This window comes from Maniola hyperantus, chromosome 24 (genome assembly GCF_902806685.2).
Source record: "Maniola hyperantus chromosome 24, iAphHyp1.2, whole genome shotgun sequence".
In the NCBI taxonomy this organism is placed as follows: domain Eukaryota; kingdom Metazoa; phylum Arthropoda; class Insecta; order Lepidoptera; family Nymphalidae; genus Maniola; species Maniola hyperantus.
Window position 1 is genome coordinate 6302025 of NC_048559.1, and position 17863 is coordinate 6319887.

Here is a 17863-nt window from a genome sequence, read left to right on the forward strand (position 1 = left end):
ACAAATTATGCATAAGATTTATCTGAAACTGAAAGACTTTCCTCGTAAAAAGTAAGTTTCATAAACCGAGATAGTTTATTGCCTTATAACTCTAAACAGCATTGTTAGAAACGTTTGAATGCTAAAACATTGGGAGGTATTGGTAGCCTACTTAGGTACCTACTGTTTGGTAAAAAAATATTATGGATTGTGTTGTTTTGGATTGACTATGCTGCGTAGGTCCTGCTGACCGATACAGCGCGCCTGGGGGTGAGCCCTAGGGCCCCTAGGGCTCGAAGAAATAATTTGAGAGGTCGGGGGCAACGTCCTCCTCAGGGCACCTCCTGTGAGGCTCGGACCACGGCTAAGGATGACGTCGGGATGGGTGGATTTGTCAAATAGTCCACTATTGGTTAGTCCGTACGCCCCCAAGGCCGTGGCGTAAGTCCACGTCCGGGTGACGTTAGAAATCGGGGACCTCGTCTTCGCTGCCGAAGATGCTGTAATAAGGTTGAGTTGTGTGAATCAATTCTCTCAAAACTCGTGTGCTATAGTCACAAACTGAATCCCCCCTCCCCCCCACGCGGGTGAAGCCGCGGGTCACAGCTAGTTTTTAATACATAAGGCCAGGGCGAGGCGAAGAAAATGGGTCTAGGCTAGTTCTAAAAAATAATGCTTTTTAATTAAATATCTCAACGCAATATCTAGTCAAGTGGTTTGCGTTGTGCTTAGACACTTAAACGACCTACTTTCTATTGTAAAATAAACGTTTTCGGTTTTCGCCCAATTTAGACATCAAGGGATTCACTTCAAAGCTTGAAAAGTAAGGCGGGGCCATGTCTATTGAGTCGACTGAAATAAATAATTTATAATGAATTGATAAATCCAGGTTCAGACATACCAAGTTAACACGAGCACAAATGAGGAGCTGGCGAAGAAAACGTGTAATTGCATGACAGGAAAACCAAAAATTGAATAAAAGCTGCTGAAACAGTACTGTAATTGTACCGTTGTGATCGATGAGAAATCACGAATTTTGTACTCAATTTTAGCACACTTTTAGGCCGTTTTACTTTAAAATGACTGTGATCAAAATCATGGGAATCAATTTCAGTACAGTTTTAGGTCGTTTTGCTTGGAAATGAGTTCAAATTTATATTTATTTGGCCAAAAATAATCGGATTAAAAAAAAGTTTTTTGATTAGACGAGACCCTTTTGTTTTGCCAGTTCCTCAAATATTGTTGTGTTCATTTGAATAAATTGATTTGTTATTGATACAAGTTAAAACGTACTGCATGCATAGGCCATAGGCCACACTCCTATTGCTAGGTTATAGTCATGAAGGAAAAGTTACGCACGTTTTAGTGAATTAGCGGAGCAGCCTCAGCAGATATACTCAGTGTTGACAATAAATTAATATATATTGCAGTCTTGAAACTTAGACTTGAATTGTGTATTGAAGGATGTGTGGCACGCATTGTTAGATTTTCCTGCAAGAAGCGTGACAGCGGGTGGTTGTATGTTGTACTATTCAGTTTTATCTGATTTAGCTCCTTATTTTTTGAACATTGTTACTTTTCATTGGTTTGCCTCATTTCGGTTGGTCTGAACACAGCATAAATATTTCCTTCAACTGACATTTCAATATCGTATAAGTACCCACCTACTTACTTATAAATTAAACAACAGATAGAAAGAGGCACTTCTTTATATAATGGGAAAATAGAAATAGCCCCACCAAAAATATTTCATATAAGTAACTTTGGTTGCCAAGACTCACAAGTTTATAATGCCTTAGCTCTGTGCTCTTGACTGTATCACATTTGATTGATTCTACAAACCCTACACAGTGGTAAAAAAAGTATGGCTTGGCCGTTTAATGATCGTGGAATTTAGTTTAGCCTACCGTGCCCCCTGATTAGGGCACCATTACGGACCAGAATAGACGTGCTAGTTTTACCGCGGTTTTTCTATCTCGCCAGTAAAGCTGGCTGGTAGATCATCGTAAGACCGCGGTTTTGTGACCCGGTGAGCCACCACACCACACCAGTAGGTACCTAACCGTCATAATCTTTGCCACAAGCTTATGGCTGACTTGTCGTTCATGAGCTTTGGACCATAGGTTTTGCTATCAGTTTTACCACAATCCAACAAGAAGCTCATCGTCATTATCATCATCAACCGATAGACGTCCATAGCTCTCTAGTAGGAATCCTGAATCCAGCGGTTCCCTGCGTTTCATTTGATGTCGTCTGTCCACCTAATGGGTGGTCTTACAACGCTGCGCTTTTCGGTGCGAGGTCTCCATTCTAGCGCTTGGGACTCAAACGTCTATCCGTTTTTAGGGTTCCGTACCTCAAAAGGAAAAACGGAACCCTTATAGGAACACTTTGTCGTCTGTCTGTCTGTCTGTCAAGAAACTTACAGGGTACTTCCCGTTGACCTAGAATCATGAAATTTGGCAAGTAGGTAGATCTTATAGCTGACATTTGGGGGAAAATCTGAAAACCGTGAATTTAGGCTTACATCACACAAAAATAATTAAATTGTGGTCATGAACTAATAATTAGTATTTTCAATTTTCTACGTAAGATACCTATATCAAGTCTGAATATCGTATCATATGAAAGATCTTCACCTGTGCATTCTAAAACAGATTTTTATTTATTTTTATGTATCATAGTTTTTGAATTATCCTGCAAAATGTCGAAATAATACGACTTTAGTAGGTACAGGACCCTCATTGCGCGAACCTGACTCGCACTTGGCCGGATTTTCTATCAAGAATCTATCGATATCGATCCACAACTCCTAATTTTACCCTAATCGTATCTTCGTTCTCAGTTGACGGTTAACGACATAAAGATCCTAAGGATGTATGAGAAATGAGAATTGCCGAAAAAAATATTAAAAAACATCAATTCATACAGCCTTTTTATTTTCCCAATCCCAACGGAATTCTAAACACCATTGTTTTCACAAAATAAATTTCAAAAATAAATTCTATTTGATTAGTGCTTAGTTCTAATCTATGTGTAACTTAGTAGACGTGTATAAAACTATCTATAAATAAATAAATCACTTTATTAGTAAATCAACTTTGTAAAGTTCAAAATCGTAAAAAAATTAAAGAATAAATAATTATTAATAAAATGCCTAGATGACGTCACAAAAAATAAACAAAAAAAAATGGGAAAAGACATGATAAATAAAATAAAACAATAATGTATAAGGAGGTAACGTTAAGAATGAGAATTAATGAGAAATTTCTTTATGAGAAATTTCCCTAAAGCGCTCCCCAGAGCTATCCATACAAACGCAATTTGGTTCTCACTTAAACCAATCATCAATGAAATTTTGTAGACAGAAATCTCTGTCTACAAATTGTAGTGTCAAAAGTTCATGATTTCGATCAAAACGGCACAATTACAGCAAAGTTTCAACACCTTACCTTTAGTTTTAACTTCTAAAAAATTTAATTTGGTGCAATTACACCATTTTGCTCGCCAGCTCCTCAATAATTATGATATTAGTAGTATTTTCTCTCTCACTACTTTTCGTGCTCACTACAGAGCACGGGATTCAGTATCAGAATATTAGTGTAAATAAATTTAATTTTCTGGTTCTTCTCGGTAGAAAGGTATTCCGTATTCAGTGGTAGGCAGCTGACGATTCAAAAATACTTGTAAAAGTTTAATTGGATAAAAATATTATTTATTTATTTATTTAAATTGTTCCAGTTAAAGGTAATTCTGCTTACGCTAGTATTATTGAAAGTGCTGGTAAAGAGTTCTAAGGTGATAGACGAGAAATTACAACAGACGCTATATCCCGCCGACTACTGCAAGAGGATAGGTATATGTGCCGAGGGGACACATGTCATGTGCACGCACTTCAATCCCGTGAGTTTCGTTTTGTTTTGGGAGGTCCTGGGACGTCCCACTAATAAGACCACAGCGCTTACCAGTGCGCCAGAGAGGTCGTCAAAGGTGTTTTGCAGAAGCCCCATCATACTTGTGCTTGTGAGCGTATATCTCTCATGCACTAGACTGACAAACTCAAGAAGCTTCCAAGAATCGGCTAGTTAAGGAAGTTGGACCATTTTTATCGGCGCGTTTGGAACCCTCGTAGCTTTAGTTTTTAAGTTCGCGTAAAAATTATCACGAATATATCATCTACAACTGCAAGAACTGACTTTAAAAAAGTCTTATTTATTACCTATATTATTTTGAATAAACCATTTGATTCGTTTAGACTTATCAGCGTGCTCTTGAAACGGCCTAGTTTAGCAATGAACTCATACAGACTGGGATGGAATGGAAGCGTCCTTTCAGACCAGACTTGACCCAATTGCCAAAATAATTTGTTGTTTTCAGAACAAAACAAAGGGACCGCTCTGCATAGGCACAAAAGATGTATCAATTAACGAGGACTACGCCAAACTTCTTCTAGATCTACTTAATGTGTAAGTTACTCATGAGAAAGCTCTGAGTCACTCAGCGGACGATGGAGAGAGCTATGCTTGGAGTTTCTCTACGTGATCAAAGCAAAAATGAAGAGATCCGTAGGAGAACTAGAGTAACCGACATAGGTCAACGGGTTGCGAAGCTGAATTGGCAATGGGCAGGGCACATAGTTCGTACAACTGATAGACGTTGGGGTCCCAAGGTGCTGGAATAGCGACCTCGCACTGGAAGTTGCAGTGTTGGAAGACCCCCCACTAGGTGGACGGACGACATCAGACGAGTCGCAGGGAGCCGCTGGATTCAGGCGGCGCAAGACCGTGGCGTGTGAAAGTCCCTACAAGAGACCTATGTCCATCAGTGGACATCTTTCGGTTGATGATGATGATGATGATGATGATGATGTAAGTTACTCCTTAAATACCATATTAATTCAATACCTCATTGGTAAATAATGTAACATACAGAACGCATGACGGCAGAAATCTTTTTTCGGGAAAAAAAGTAGGCAAGATCACTTCTTGCATAGTCCTTTAGCTGCCCACCATTCAACCGATTTTGACGAAATTTTGTACAGAGATAGCTTGCACCCCGGGGAAGGACATAGGCTACTTTTTATCGCGGAAAGTCAAAGAGTTTCCACGAGATTTTAATAAAAACTTGAATCCACGCGGACGAAGTCGCAGACATCATCTTATCTTAAATAATTGAGATGTTGAGGATTGAGATGTCGTCATTTCTGTTCTAGGATAAGAAGCAGATCAGCGCGAGGCAAGACGTTTGGACTTGGAAATCTTACTCTACCGAAAGCTTATGGGATGTTCCGATTGGTAAGGCCAGTAGATTTTTTTTGGTTCTTCTTCTAGTGCCGTCTCTTATCGGAGGTTGACAATCATTTTTATTTTCAAGTTAAGTAGCCCTTGACTACGATCTGACTCAGTAGTAAGTGCTTTACTCTATTCACGGAAGGAAACGGAGATTCAAAAATGTTTCCAAAAAACATTCGAAATTCAATTCGGAAACATAGTTCCGTTTGTGATTGGTGTGTGGTGGTGGTGGTGTGGTGTCTCTAAATAGTTAACGCCCACTGATATTTTTGGCTCTGCCAATTTTGTATGGGATTGCGTGACGGGAAGAGTGCTATACTAACTTTCTTCCGTGAATAGAATATGATAGGTTTTCTCTGGAGCATACACCCCCAATAAGAAAGAATTTTCATCTGAAAATTCTTTTCCACTCAATGAAGCCAGCATAAAATGAAACAAAATGTTCCCGTTTGTATAACTGTTTCATGTTTCAGCAGTGGGACCCTGAGCTGTCCACACTGGCCCAAGTGTGGGCAAACACTTGTACCATAGGCCGAGATATGTGCCGAGCTACAGGTAAGTAAAATACATTCCTCCAATTTTTTTATTTAAATATATAGACTAGCGCTTGGCTGCAATCAGACCGTGGTGATGATCTAGCCTAAGATGGAGCGCGCTTGCCTAGAAGATGCGTATTCACTCTTGACTTGAAGGTACCCACTCCAGGTAAGGAGCTTGCACTCGCATCTTAGGTCAGACGCGACTATTCAACTGCCGGGTACTATACAAACACATATTTTATTCGTTGTATATTTTATGTTAATTTTCTTTCAGAAAGGTTTCCTGATCCGGGACAGGTGCTTGGTTTGACCCGTTTCGATGAAAACTGGATCCCAGTCAACGCTCGAACTGTTTTCAACTACACAGGATTTAGTTTGGAGAAAGTTAAATACGGCATTCATTCCACGCTGAGGTCGTGGTACAGGACCAAACAGGACGTACACCCCGATGACATTACGGATCCAAATTATATATGGTGAGTTCTTGGTACAGTGGCAAACTGTTAGAACTTTATAACAAGTATAACACCTAATGTACCTACACAGTTAATGCAATAAAATTTATTCTATTCTATTCTATTCTATTCTATTCTACAGTAAAATCCGTACTTGGTGGTCTGTGGTACACCCTGATGATATAACGGATCAAACACAACAGGCTTCGGCGGTGGCTAGTTACCACCTTACCGGCAAAGCGACCTACCTATCTTGTAGAAACCGTTCAGGGGTATGGGTGTAATCAAACGGCCATACCAGCCATTTTTGTTGTAGATACCTATAGAATAGAATAGAATGTTTTTTTATTCATGTAAACTTTTTAAAAGTGCTTATGAATAGTCAGGTAGTTTTAATTTACCACTGGTTCGGAATGCCGTTCCTACCGAGAAGAACCACTATCATATCAGTACTATCACCCGTCTTCATTTTTGCCAGCGTTCTGGTTACATCCTGTATGTATTATTAATCTTCTGCGTAGATGGAAATTGGCGTTGAGACTGACCACTGTAGACGAAATTCGGCCAGGAGAAGGACATGTAAAGATATTTTAAGGGTTCCGTACCCGAAGGGTGCCAACGGGACCCTATTACTAAAACTCCGCTGGCCGTCCGTCCGTCCGTCTGTCTGTCAGTGGGCTGTATCTCGTGAACCAAAATAGATAGAGAGTTGAAATTTTCACAGTAGGTATATGTATGTGTATTGCCGCTATAACAACAAATAATAAGAATTTCAAAATGACCGCCAAGATAATTCAAAAAAAATATTTAAAAAGTGTTACTTGTTGTACGGATGGTACGGAACCCTTCGTGTGCGAGTCCGACTTGCGCTTGACTGATTTTTATTTTTATTTTCAGGCCCAAACATCTATCTTCCAATATGTTTTTGGAAGTCGTTCACGGCCGAGTCACCCACGTCGGCTGTGGGATTTCAGTCTTCATAGAATTCGACTACGCTATATCGAAGGAACACACAGTGAATTTGTTTCATCATGTAAAGGACTCCTTTAGTAAACACTTCATCGTTATCTAATAATATTACGTCTGTCTCGCCTGAGCAACCGCAATGATGTGTAGGTTCCGTGTTCGAATGATGCCAACGGGACCCTAAAGACTCCGCTGTCCGTCTGTCCGTCTGCCTGTCTGTCAGTGGACTGTATTTCGTGAACCGTAATAGGCAGAGAGTCACATAATGTGTAGGTGTTACCGCTATAACAACAAAAACCTAATAGACATTTTAAAATGATCGCCAGGAAAATTAAGCAAAATTAAAAAATGATATTTCCTTCGATATAAATGACAAGATATTATGGTCAAGCGAACAAAATTTTTCACAGTTTAGAAACCAATAAATCAGCGCCACCTCTAGATAGAAATGAACGACCCGTTTGCAATCCAGACGTCACTGAGGCTGCAATGAGTCGGTGCCATTTTGTTACTTCAATAACCCTGTCCATACGAAGTACCTAATATATTATAAGTCAATGGTTATTTCTTTCTCGAGTTCGAATCACACTTTTTTTTCCGACCGATTTTTTCAGTATTCGATTCGATTGTTAACGATTATTTATTAAAACCTCTAGGTTGTCCGTGTCATCTGTAACCTATCATCACGGATTGACAGTACGCCGAGAGAGGACCGAGTATACACGACGGATCCTCCCACGCACCCGGGGTACACCGTCAAGTGCGGCTGCCCACTCGGCTATGATGAAGATGAAGACTGCTTGTGCTACGAAAGTGGCAGAAAACTGTGTAAGGCTGAGACCACAACACCGCGATGCGACGTCGGGTTGTAAAAATTTACGACGTCGCACAATGCACTGTGCAAATTTCCGATGCGGTGCCGCACCGTACAAACTTGCGATGCGACGACGTATTATACCGTTCAGTCGGTGTCCACACCTATGTGCCATTCTGTGCTGTGTGTGTTTTTCTTGATGCGTCTTAACGCAAGTAGAAGTAGGATGTGATGTAGTGCGGTCCATGGCTTACTAGAAATTGATGATCAGAGCTTTCTCGTACGACGCCGTAGGCGAAATTTTTCCGTTGCGTCAACGCATCGCATCGCGATGCAGCATCGATTTTACGATGCGATGTCGCACCGCAGTGTTGTGTCGCTTTTTGTTACCTAATTTTAGGGTTCCGTATCTTAAAAGGAGAAGAGGAACCTTTATAGGATCACTTCGTTGCGTCTGTCTATCTGTCGTGTCTGTCAATACTCGGGAATCAAAACCTATAGGCTATAGCCAATAGAATCCCCGTTGACCTAGAATAATGAAATTTGGCAGGTAACTATAGCATAATAAGCCTACCTAAACCTACCTAAAGGAAAAAATCCGAAACCCGAAAAGTGAATTTGTTGTTACATCACAAAAAGTTTTCACGAAAAAATAATTAGGGGCTTCCAAACTTGGTCACTCGTCCAGTTACCGACTTAGGTCAACGTTGCTTTACAGTCGCAATCGATTGATATGCGTTGTCATAACTAGGCCACACGTTCCTCCCTCCAGACATCTATGCTTTCCTCCGCTAATGAACAGCATTTAAAATAACCTTCCTACGTCCTTGACATTAAAGTGACATCACTTAAAGTTTACTTACGTAATTGAGACTTGATTTGTAGCTGCTCTTCAAACCTCCTTTAGAACTTCAAATACTTGAAGTAGCCTTTGAAATAGAGACATAATTTAATTAAAAGTTCTATGAGGGTTTCTGCAAATACAAACGCGAAATTCTATGAAGAGTTTTTTCTATAAGTTTTTAACACGTTCAGATCGGCATTTACCACCGGGCGGTAGTAGGTACCACCGGTCATAGGGCGGGGTGTACCACCGATGGCCACCGACCACTAGTCACTAGACTTTTAATGTTCTACTGTAGTGACGTAGTGACTATATTTACGGGGAGAAAAACGTTATCACTTTTTGTATATAAATTTACAACTACTGGCCCTAAGGCTTATAATAATTTTTTCATTAGATTTCCAAATGAATTTATTTCAGCGTTTTCCTGTAAGGGTAAAGAATGTAAGCCTGCTGTTGTGGTTTTGCCCATAATCACCGTAGAAAAGGCACCACCTTCCAAGCTCAACGCTGAATACAGGTAAAATTCAAACCTTTACCTATAGAGAGAGAGAGTGTAACCAGAATGCTAGCAAAAACTTAGCGTTTATTGTTATACTACCTAAACACAATCCAATACCACTAACCATTTGCCTCATTTTGTAGTTTTAGTGATTTAGTATTTTCAAACCAGCAATGTATAGCGTGCAAAACTCGGGTCAGTGCCCCACGTGACATTGACTCAGAGTGGCCTACTTACGCAACGTTCGTTGAACTCTAGCGTCAGTCAGATGTTTTATTTGCATTATATCGTGAACTTTTACAAAATACAGATTTTTTTAATCACGTTTTTTGTGGTATCGTATCAGTAATCATCAGTACTACCAACTGTCTTCGTTTTAGCTAGCGTTCTTTTTACTTTTTACAACGAATCAATAATTTAGACGATAATTAGGTATATAATGCGTACAAAATGAGTTCTCACGCGCCATTTTAACTTTATATGTCAACGGTGATGTCAAAAGTACGATTTAAATCCTTATTTTAATCGTGAAACGTCCTTTTGATGACCCCATAATTCTAATATAAAAAAAATCTTTGAAAATAATATTTATTTTTGTTTGTAGAAATGAAAGCAATCGGAAAATGATGAATGAAATAGATCCAGACCACCAAGATAATACTCGTCCGGCGAGGGTAAAGTTGATTTTAGTTCATTTTCCTATCTATTAAATTTCATTAATAAGTACGATTTTTACCTAAAATTTAACTTAAAACTTTTATCAGTCTTTTATTTGAACTTTAATTTTATCAATGACAGAATAACTTATTCCAAACAATTTGTAACTCAAACACTTAGTAACTTACATTTAATTTATTTGTAACTACCTAACTGTATTTGTGTATTATAATTTGTATTCCAGGGACATAATTTAAGAGGAAGTATATTCTTAAAGCCATCTGTGTTTGAATTACCTCCAAGAAAACTTAAGACTACTGAAAGTAGAGTAACTACATCATCAGTTAAAAAGGATGTAAGTCCGAGAAGAGATTTTTCAAATATACGTAAACTGGTTTCAAAGTATTTAAATACAAGAAGCAAAACCAGTTTTACAGAAAAAGACTTGAATTTACCGCTTATCGTTAAAAATACTACATCTTCATCCGTAAATTTACACAATATAAGTAAAGTAAGTCATATCAATGATGTAGAAAGAGAAAATTTCGATAAACTTACAAGGAGGAGAATAGCATATGATAAATTAACTTTAGCAAGAGATTTAGAGAGAGGAAAAACAAATAGTAGAATAATGAGTTTGTTAAAAAAATTAGAAGAAGAAGCTGAAAACGTTCAACTAGTTAGCGACAGCAAAAATGCTTTAGATCTTAAAATTCAAAAGATTTATAGCACATTTGTAGAAAAAGCTTTTTCATCCCAGAAAAGTAGGAACATAAATGAAGTTAAAGATACAACTGTAAACTTCGATGATTTTCTTGAAAATGACAGGCTACATAAATATGAAGAACAATTCAACACTATAAGAGAAAAAGGTGTCGATAAACTTGTGCACAAAAACAGTCCAATATCAAACAAAGAAGGCCTCAGAAGCAGCAAAGACTCTACAAAAGTACATCTACTTGACAATCATTTTAAAGATGCATCGTTTAATAATAAAAATAATCGCAAGTTGTTAGAAATACGGAATATACATGGCATTAGAAATTATCATAATCATATAAATAGAAACAAAGTAAGTAGGAAACTAAGTCTGTAAAGTGCTAAATTACTTTTAGACGTAGCGGAGGATTTTAAAGTGCTATATTTTTTCATATTTAGATGCATGGCGACCAACACATGAGAAGAATGCTGCCAACCTATCACCAACTTCAAAATCGTAAAACACCATATTTTTAATAAATTTTTATAGATTTTTGATAAGCTTTTTACCACTTTTTTTTAATCCATTAAACTACCTATTTGTGAGCCAGTAGTTAAGTAAGTGTAATTGGGTTTTGGGATATCCATACTAATAATAATGCGAAAGTGTGTCTGTCTGTCTGCTAGCTTTTCACGGTCCATCCGTTCAACCGATTTTAATGTTCGGTACAGAGAGCTTGCATCACGGAATGAAGGTCTTTATCCCGGAAAACCAAAAAGTTCCCACGAGATTTTTAAAAACCAATTTTCATGCAGATGAAGTCTAGAAGCCACCTGACAGAAGCTGGGTTAGATCAGTTAGTTACATTTTTTTATGGGACCCTATTACTGATTCCGCTGTCCGTCCGTCTGTCTATTCAATCGTCTGTCCATCGTCTGTATCTCGGAGTGTTGAAATTTTCACAGAATGTGTACTTATTTCTATTACTACTACTATTTTATGTTACTAATGCGCTATTGTATTGTCATAACAATAATAAAAACCAGCCAAGTGCGGCTCGCGCAATGAGGGTTCCGTACTACAGTCGTATTTTTTCGACATTTTGCACGATAATTCAAAAACTATGATGCATAAAAATAAATAAAAATCTGTTTTAGAATGTACAGGTGAAGACCTTTCATATGATACCCCACTTGATATAGTCACTCACTTCGAAAGTAGAAAATACTAATTATTAGTTCATGACCACAATTTTTTTTTGTGTGATCTAACCCTAAATTCACGGTTTTTAGATTTTTCCTAAAATGTCAGCTATAAGATCTACCTACCTGCCAAATTTCATGATTCTAGGTCAACGGGAAGTACCCTGTAGGTTTCTTGACAGACAGACGGACAGACAGACAGACAGACAGACAGACAGACAGACAAACAACAAAGTGATTCTATAAGGGTTCCGTTTTTCCTTTTGAGGTACGGAACCCTAAAAATTGAAAATGGCTGCCATAAAAATTTTAATAAATTGAAATGATTGAAACCTTTGTGTGCCATTTTTATATATGTCATGCTTCTTCAAAGTCTGGTTTAGAGGTGAGATAAGTCTTTATATTTTTCTTTACAATATTATATTAAGGACGCGCTGTATATCAGCTTATAGCCCTACGGCTATAAGAAGCTAATCACCGTTTTCCACGAACTTAAGATAAGAACGAAATGAAAACAACGTAGGTAGGTAACTTGAAACTTGTTTTGTAAACATTAAAACGTGTACTTTTGAATTTAAACTCGTAGCTTTCTTAGGCAAAGTTGTTGAAAACATCGCCGCTTTGAGATGAGGCATATACAACTAGTAATCACGTCCTTTCTTTTCTGTATATTACAATTTTTTAACATTGACTTTGAAAATAAGGTATGTTGTGTTTTGCATTATACTTTCGTTACTTTTGGAAAATGTAACCAAACTCAAACCACACGAGTAGAAATGTCTACTTGTGTGCTCAAACCATTGAAAGATATTTTATAATACAACTACTAACACACTACACAAGTTTAAAAATTTTGTTAAAAGTATGCTCCTAAAAAAAGCATATTATACATTCGCAGACTATGTAAATGATAAAAAAGCTTGGATGTGACTCGCTCCAGCAATGCACGGGGCTGCAATGGCTTGTATAGTATGGTATAATAACATTGTAAATTGAAAAATTAAAAAGAGCAACCGCCGAGTTTCGTACTGGTTCTTCTCGGTAGGAACGGCATTCCGAACCAGTGGTAAATTAAAACTACCTGACTATTCATAAGCACTTGTAAAAAGTTTACATGAATAAAAAACATATTCTATTCTATTCTATTCTATACTAACTAGAGGATTGAAATTGAGTCATAAACATTCCGACGAATTGAGAACCTTCTCCTTTTTTTTTTGAAGTCGGTTGAAAACGTCACACACGTCAAAAACGTAGACAGATATTTTTAATATTTGTATGAATTTTCAGGTACACGCAAATAATAATGAAATTTTACCAACATTTTTTGAAAGTTGGGAAAGGCGACATATTCAAGAACTAAAGGTAAGTTAATTAAAATAATCATCATCATGATCAACCCATTGCCGGCTCACTACAGAGCACGGGTCTCCTCTCAGAGTGAGAAGGGTTGTTGGCCATAGTCTACCACGCTGGCCATGTGCGGATTGGTAGACTTCACACACCTTTGAGAACATTTTGGAGAACTCTCAGGCATGCAGGTTTCCTCACGATGTTTTCCTTCATAGTTAAAGCAAGTGATATTCAATCAATCAAAACGCGCATAACTCCGAAAAGTTAGAGGTGCGTGCCCGCGATCGAACCCCCGACCTCCGATTGGAAGGCGAACGTCCTAACCACTAGGCTATCACAGCTTGTTTACTGTTTAGTATATTTATATTTGACTTGCAATATTTAGCGTACTGTCTTATGAGTCTGTTATAGTATGTTAAGAGTGTTATTATGAGTCTTATTACTACAGGATACTCAATTGAATCGAAGGGGCCTGACTGACAGTATCGAGCATGAGAGAGCAGAGTTTGCAGAATTTCGAAGACGACGTCAAAAGAAAAACAAGAAAATAACAAAAGACAAAAAGCCTACATTTCCAAAAAAGTCCATCAAACAAGCAGAAAAGAAAAGGAGAAAGGGAAGAAGAAAAAGTAATAGTAACAAAAAGTTCTTTAAAAATACTCTAAATAAAATCAATACAGACTCCAAGATGTCAGATTCAAAGGAGAGCGATAGGAACGGAAAACCAGTAGATATTATTGTGCATATTAAAATGAACGACTGAATAAATATTTACCAAAACAGCTCTTATTTTTTTCATTCATTATTTCAAATCTCAACCCACGCTGGCTCAAGAAAACGGGTTTTCTTTTCATAATGAGATTTAAATGACCATGATTCATGAATCATGATGATTTATGTAGTTCATCTTAGATTGTATCATCACTTACCACCAGGTGAGATTGCATTCAAGGGCCAACTTGAAAAAAACTTTGATTGATGTCTAGTATAATCAGCTCGAAGTCAAAATACTTAGACTCGAAATAGTGTATTTTTTTCTTTTTATTTTGCACATGATTGCAACCGATTGCCCTCTACTGCTCGACATAGGTATCTTGTCCTTAGACTTCCACACGCCATGGTGGTACTCGTACCTAAAGCTACAAATCTACAAGGTGTAAACTAAATTTATAATAGGAAATGGTGACTGACTGATCTATCAACGCGCACAGCTCAAACCTCTGGATGGATCAGGTTGAAATTTGGCATGCAGATAGCTATTATGACGTAGACATCAGCTAAGAAAGCATTTTTGAAAATTCAACCCCTACGGGGGTAAAATATGGGTTTGAAATTTGTGTAGCCCACGCATACGAAGTCGCAGATATAGGGTAGTTAGTATAAATTAAATAAAAAAATTAAAATTTTATATCATTAGTTTATTCGATTCATTCTATTATTCCTTAAAAACAAACGTATCTTCTTCTTCAGCGTTTGCATCACGTTTTTATTCAAGGATTGTTCATTATGAGATCCTTTCTTTTTCACGCATGGAGTTTTCTTTTTGATTGCTCTTAGAATATGAGTCAGTACATTTTCGGTCACTGGCTCGACATGCCGTTTTACCTGTAATACTTATGTTTTTATTAATAGGTAGCTTCTTTAGAAGGGGGGGTAAGGGGGTGCGCTAACATCTTAGCACCCCAAATGTCAACCTCACCTGCACGTGGTACCCCCTGCGAATCAGCGGACGAGGATATGACGACCGAAGAATGGCGGGATAACCATTCCATATGGCTTGGCTCTAAATAATGCAGACCAGAGACGGGCAGCAGCGTCACTGGTGCGAAATAGCCTACAGCCCTGCGCTGACCACCCCGCCTGCCCAGCGTGGTCAGTATGGGCACTACTTCTAACGAGCAGCGCCAATTTGGCGCGCTCTTGGAAAGGCCTATGTCCAGCAGTGGACGCAAACAGGCTGATGGATTGGATTGGATTGGATTCTCTAGAAAATTACATGATCTTTATAAAAAAACATAAGCTCACCCTTAAAAGCATCGTCTTCCCATAATTGGGATCGATCCGATAGTTCTGTATATATAAACTCTGCGATAAATAATATTACAGATTAATAAATTATATTTTAAGTTATCATCACCTTCATTATGTGAAACTATCGTGCGTCGCCGGCGCACTACTGAGCACGGGTCTCCTCTGAAAATGAGAAGGGTGTGGCCATCTACCACACTTGGTAGACTTTACACACCTTTGAGAACATTATGGAGAACTCTCAGTCATGCAGGTTTCCTCACGATTTTTCCTTCACCGTTAAAGCAAGTAATATTTAATTGTTTAGCCAGAAGAGATAAAGCAGATTCCATCGAAGAGCATTCCAGTGGCAAAATCATTAGACCGTTCAAAAGTACTTTGTAAAGCTACATAATGGAACAAAAAACTATATTTTCAAATATTTATATTAATAATAATCATAACATTTGGCACAACAATTTCATATAATGTTTGTATAACAATTATTTATTAACTAATCGTTGATTCAATAATTATTAGTATCAATCAATACGTTCTTAATTTTATTGTATTGTAGTTGGGGTGATGATAAAATAACTATTTTCGTCACTATATTATAATAAAACTAAGGGTGCATGCTAGTCTTAGAAGAAGAATATACTTACTCGTAGGTAAATATTACATTTAAGTAATTACATTATTTTAAATATTATCATATCGCAGAATGTAGCCTCTGGAAATTATACTAATTCTAACTTACTTACTTTTTTATTTTTTTCTGCTACAATATCATTTATTTTTACAAATAGGACTAATATAACAAAATTATAATAAAACGACATCTTGCTCCCAGATTTCTACAATAACATCACTGATCTAGAATTTTAATCACTCGGACGGCGGACCCAAAGAATTTGTATGTACTAAGTACTATGTCGATGCTCGGACCTAAACAAACTGATAAGTCAAAAACTTGTTTGATTAAAACTTCCTGTCGATTTCGACATCTTTTTCCAATCTAACAACGAAACTCAAAACAAGCTTGTAAAAGTTTCAGAATTCAGAAGAAAGTCAAAGTTTTAGAATTCGGTTTATTGGAATGGGCGTTAGTTTTTGTCGTTAAATTCACAATAACTTTTTTTTATTCCGATACACTTGTAGCCATTGACTGCGATCTCATCTGGTGATAAGTGATGATGCAGTCTAAGATGGAAGCGGGCTAGCTTGGAAGGGATCTATACCCCTTTCATTAAACCCATTCGGTATGGGTTTCTATTCTACTAGCTTATGCCCGCGACTTCGTCCGCGTGGTCTACACCGAACCCCTATTTTACCCCCTTAGGGGTTGAATTTTCGAAAATCCTTTCTTAGCGGATGTGTAGGTACATCATAATAGCTATCTGCATGCCAAATTTCAGCCCGATCCGTCCAGTAGTTTGAGCTGTGCGTTGATAGATCTGTCAGTCACCTTTTCGTTTTATATATTTAGAGATTCTATTCTATGCGGCATCGCACCGGAACGCCAAATCGGTTGGCAGCACGGCTTTCCCGGTAGTTTCGTAACTAGCCACGGCCGAAGCCTCCCACTAGACCAAAGTACTAGGTATAGATTTATAAGACCGCAGCGCTCATCACTGCGCTAGGGAAGTCGTCAAAAGAATTTGAAGCAGTGGGTATAAATAAAAAGAGCAAAGCAGTATAATCACACTAATTTATTTTTAACTTCATATTATATCACACTAATATTATAATCAGTTATTGGCAGTATATAGCTGCTATTGGCTGTTGTTGGCGTTACTGGCGTTTCTTGGCTGCTATTGGCGGTGATTTGCGTTATTGTGGTTGCTTGGCTGTTATTGGCGTTGATCGGCGTTAATGGCGTGTCATTGGCCGGTTTGAATGGCACATTGCGATTAGCTGTGGCAGCGTGGTGTAACAAATTACTTGTACTTATACTAAACACTCTGTGAATAAACAGTAAGTAATAAATTATTTGTTCAATTATTATTAATGTGAATGAGGTTACGAAATTGAATTTATTCTTAAAAATATAACAAAATTCGAAAAGAAAATTACAAAATATTTATTTAAAAAAAACTATTTCCATAGCTTACACAATAGTTAAATTATAAGTACATTTGAATAAAACCTAGATGAAGTAGAACATCATTTAGCCTAGATTTATCCTTTAGCGATGGCAGCGGCTTGGCCCACGACTCCCACCGCTGGACCAGCCTTCGCAATACCATTGCGTATGTTACGCCCAAACTTTTCCTGGAAGCAAAAATATTATAATATATCAATAACTAGCTTATGCCCGCGACTTCGTCCGCGTGGAATACCTATATATATTTTACTCCCTTAGAGATTGAATTATCAAAAATCCTTTCTTAGCGGATGTCTATGTCTGCATCTCGATCCGTCCAGCAGTTTGAGCTGTGTGTTGATCAGTCAACCATTCAGTTAGTCAGTTGGCTTTTCCTTTTAGCCTTATTGTAATTTTATAGATAGGTTACATTATGATTGTATCACGAGAAGAAAAGTAATGAAGCAT

The 17863-nt window shown here is 37.7% G+C and overlaps 1 protein-coding gene and 2 long non-coding RNA genes across 3 annotated transcripts in view; 2 read left to right on the plus strand and 1 right to left on the minus strand.

Annotated features, from left to right (window-relative positions):
- The first annotated feature begins 5197 nt into the window (after positions 1-5197).
- On the plus strand, positions 5198-11499 carry LOC117993610 (uncharacterized). The gene is made up of 10 exons (XM_069506748.1): positions 5198-5273; positions 5744-5825; positions 6084-6285; positions 7162-7297; positions 7887-8058; positions 9309-9408; positions 9995-10064; positions 10292-10402; positions 10808-10996; positions 11479-11499. The coding sequence occupies exons 1-10, from the start codon at positions 5262-5264 to the stop codon at positions 11497-11499; spliced, it is 1095 nt and encodes a 364-aa protein (XP_069362849.1). The 5' UTR covers positions 5198-5261.
- A 1021-nt stretch (positions 11500-12520) lies between these two features.
- Positions 12521-14085, plus strand: LOC117993617 (uncharacterized). The gene is made up of 3 exons (XR_011238126.1): positions 12521-12653; positions 13240-13314; positions 13751-14085. It is a non-coding gene; the product is annotated as an uncharacterized lncRNA (long non-coding RNA).
- Positions 14086-14712: 627 nt separating this feature from the next.
- The window catches only part of LOC138404066 (uncharacterized), a 70965-nt gene continuing 67814 nt past the window's right edge, over positions 14713-17863 (minus strand). The window contains exon 2 of the long non-coding RNA XR_011238169.1: positions 14713-14907. This is a non-coding gene — a long non-coding RNA (uncharacterized lncRNA). The remainder of the gene's footprint in view (positions 14908-17863) is intronic.

What these genes read in the sequence shown, in the direction of transcription:
- LOC117993610 (XM_069506748.1), top strand. An exon ending in AGATATGTGCCGAGCTACAG is followed by an intron (nt 5,826 to 6,083) that starts GTAAGTAAAATA and finishes ATTTTCTTTCAG; the next exon opens with AAAGGTTTCCTGATCCGGGA. An exon ending in ACGGATCCAAATTATATATG is followed by an intron (nt 6,286 to 7,161) that starts GTGAGTTCTTGG and finishes TTTTATTTTCAG; the next exon opens with GCCCAAACATCTATCTTCCA.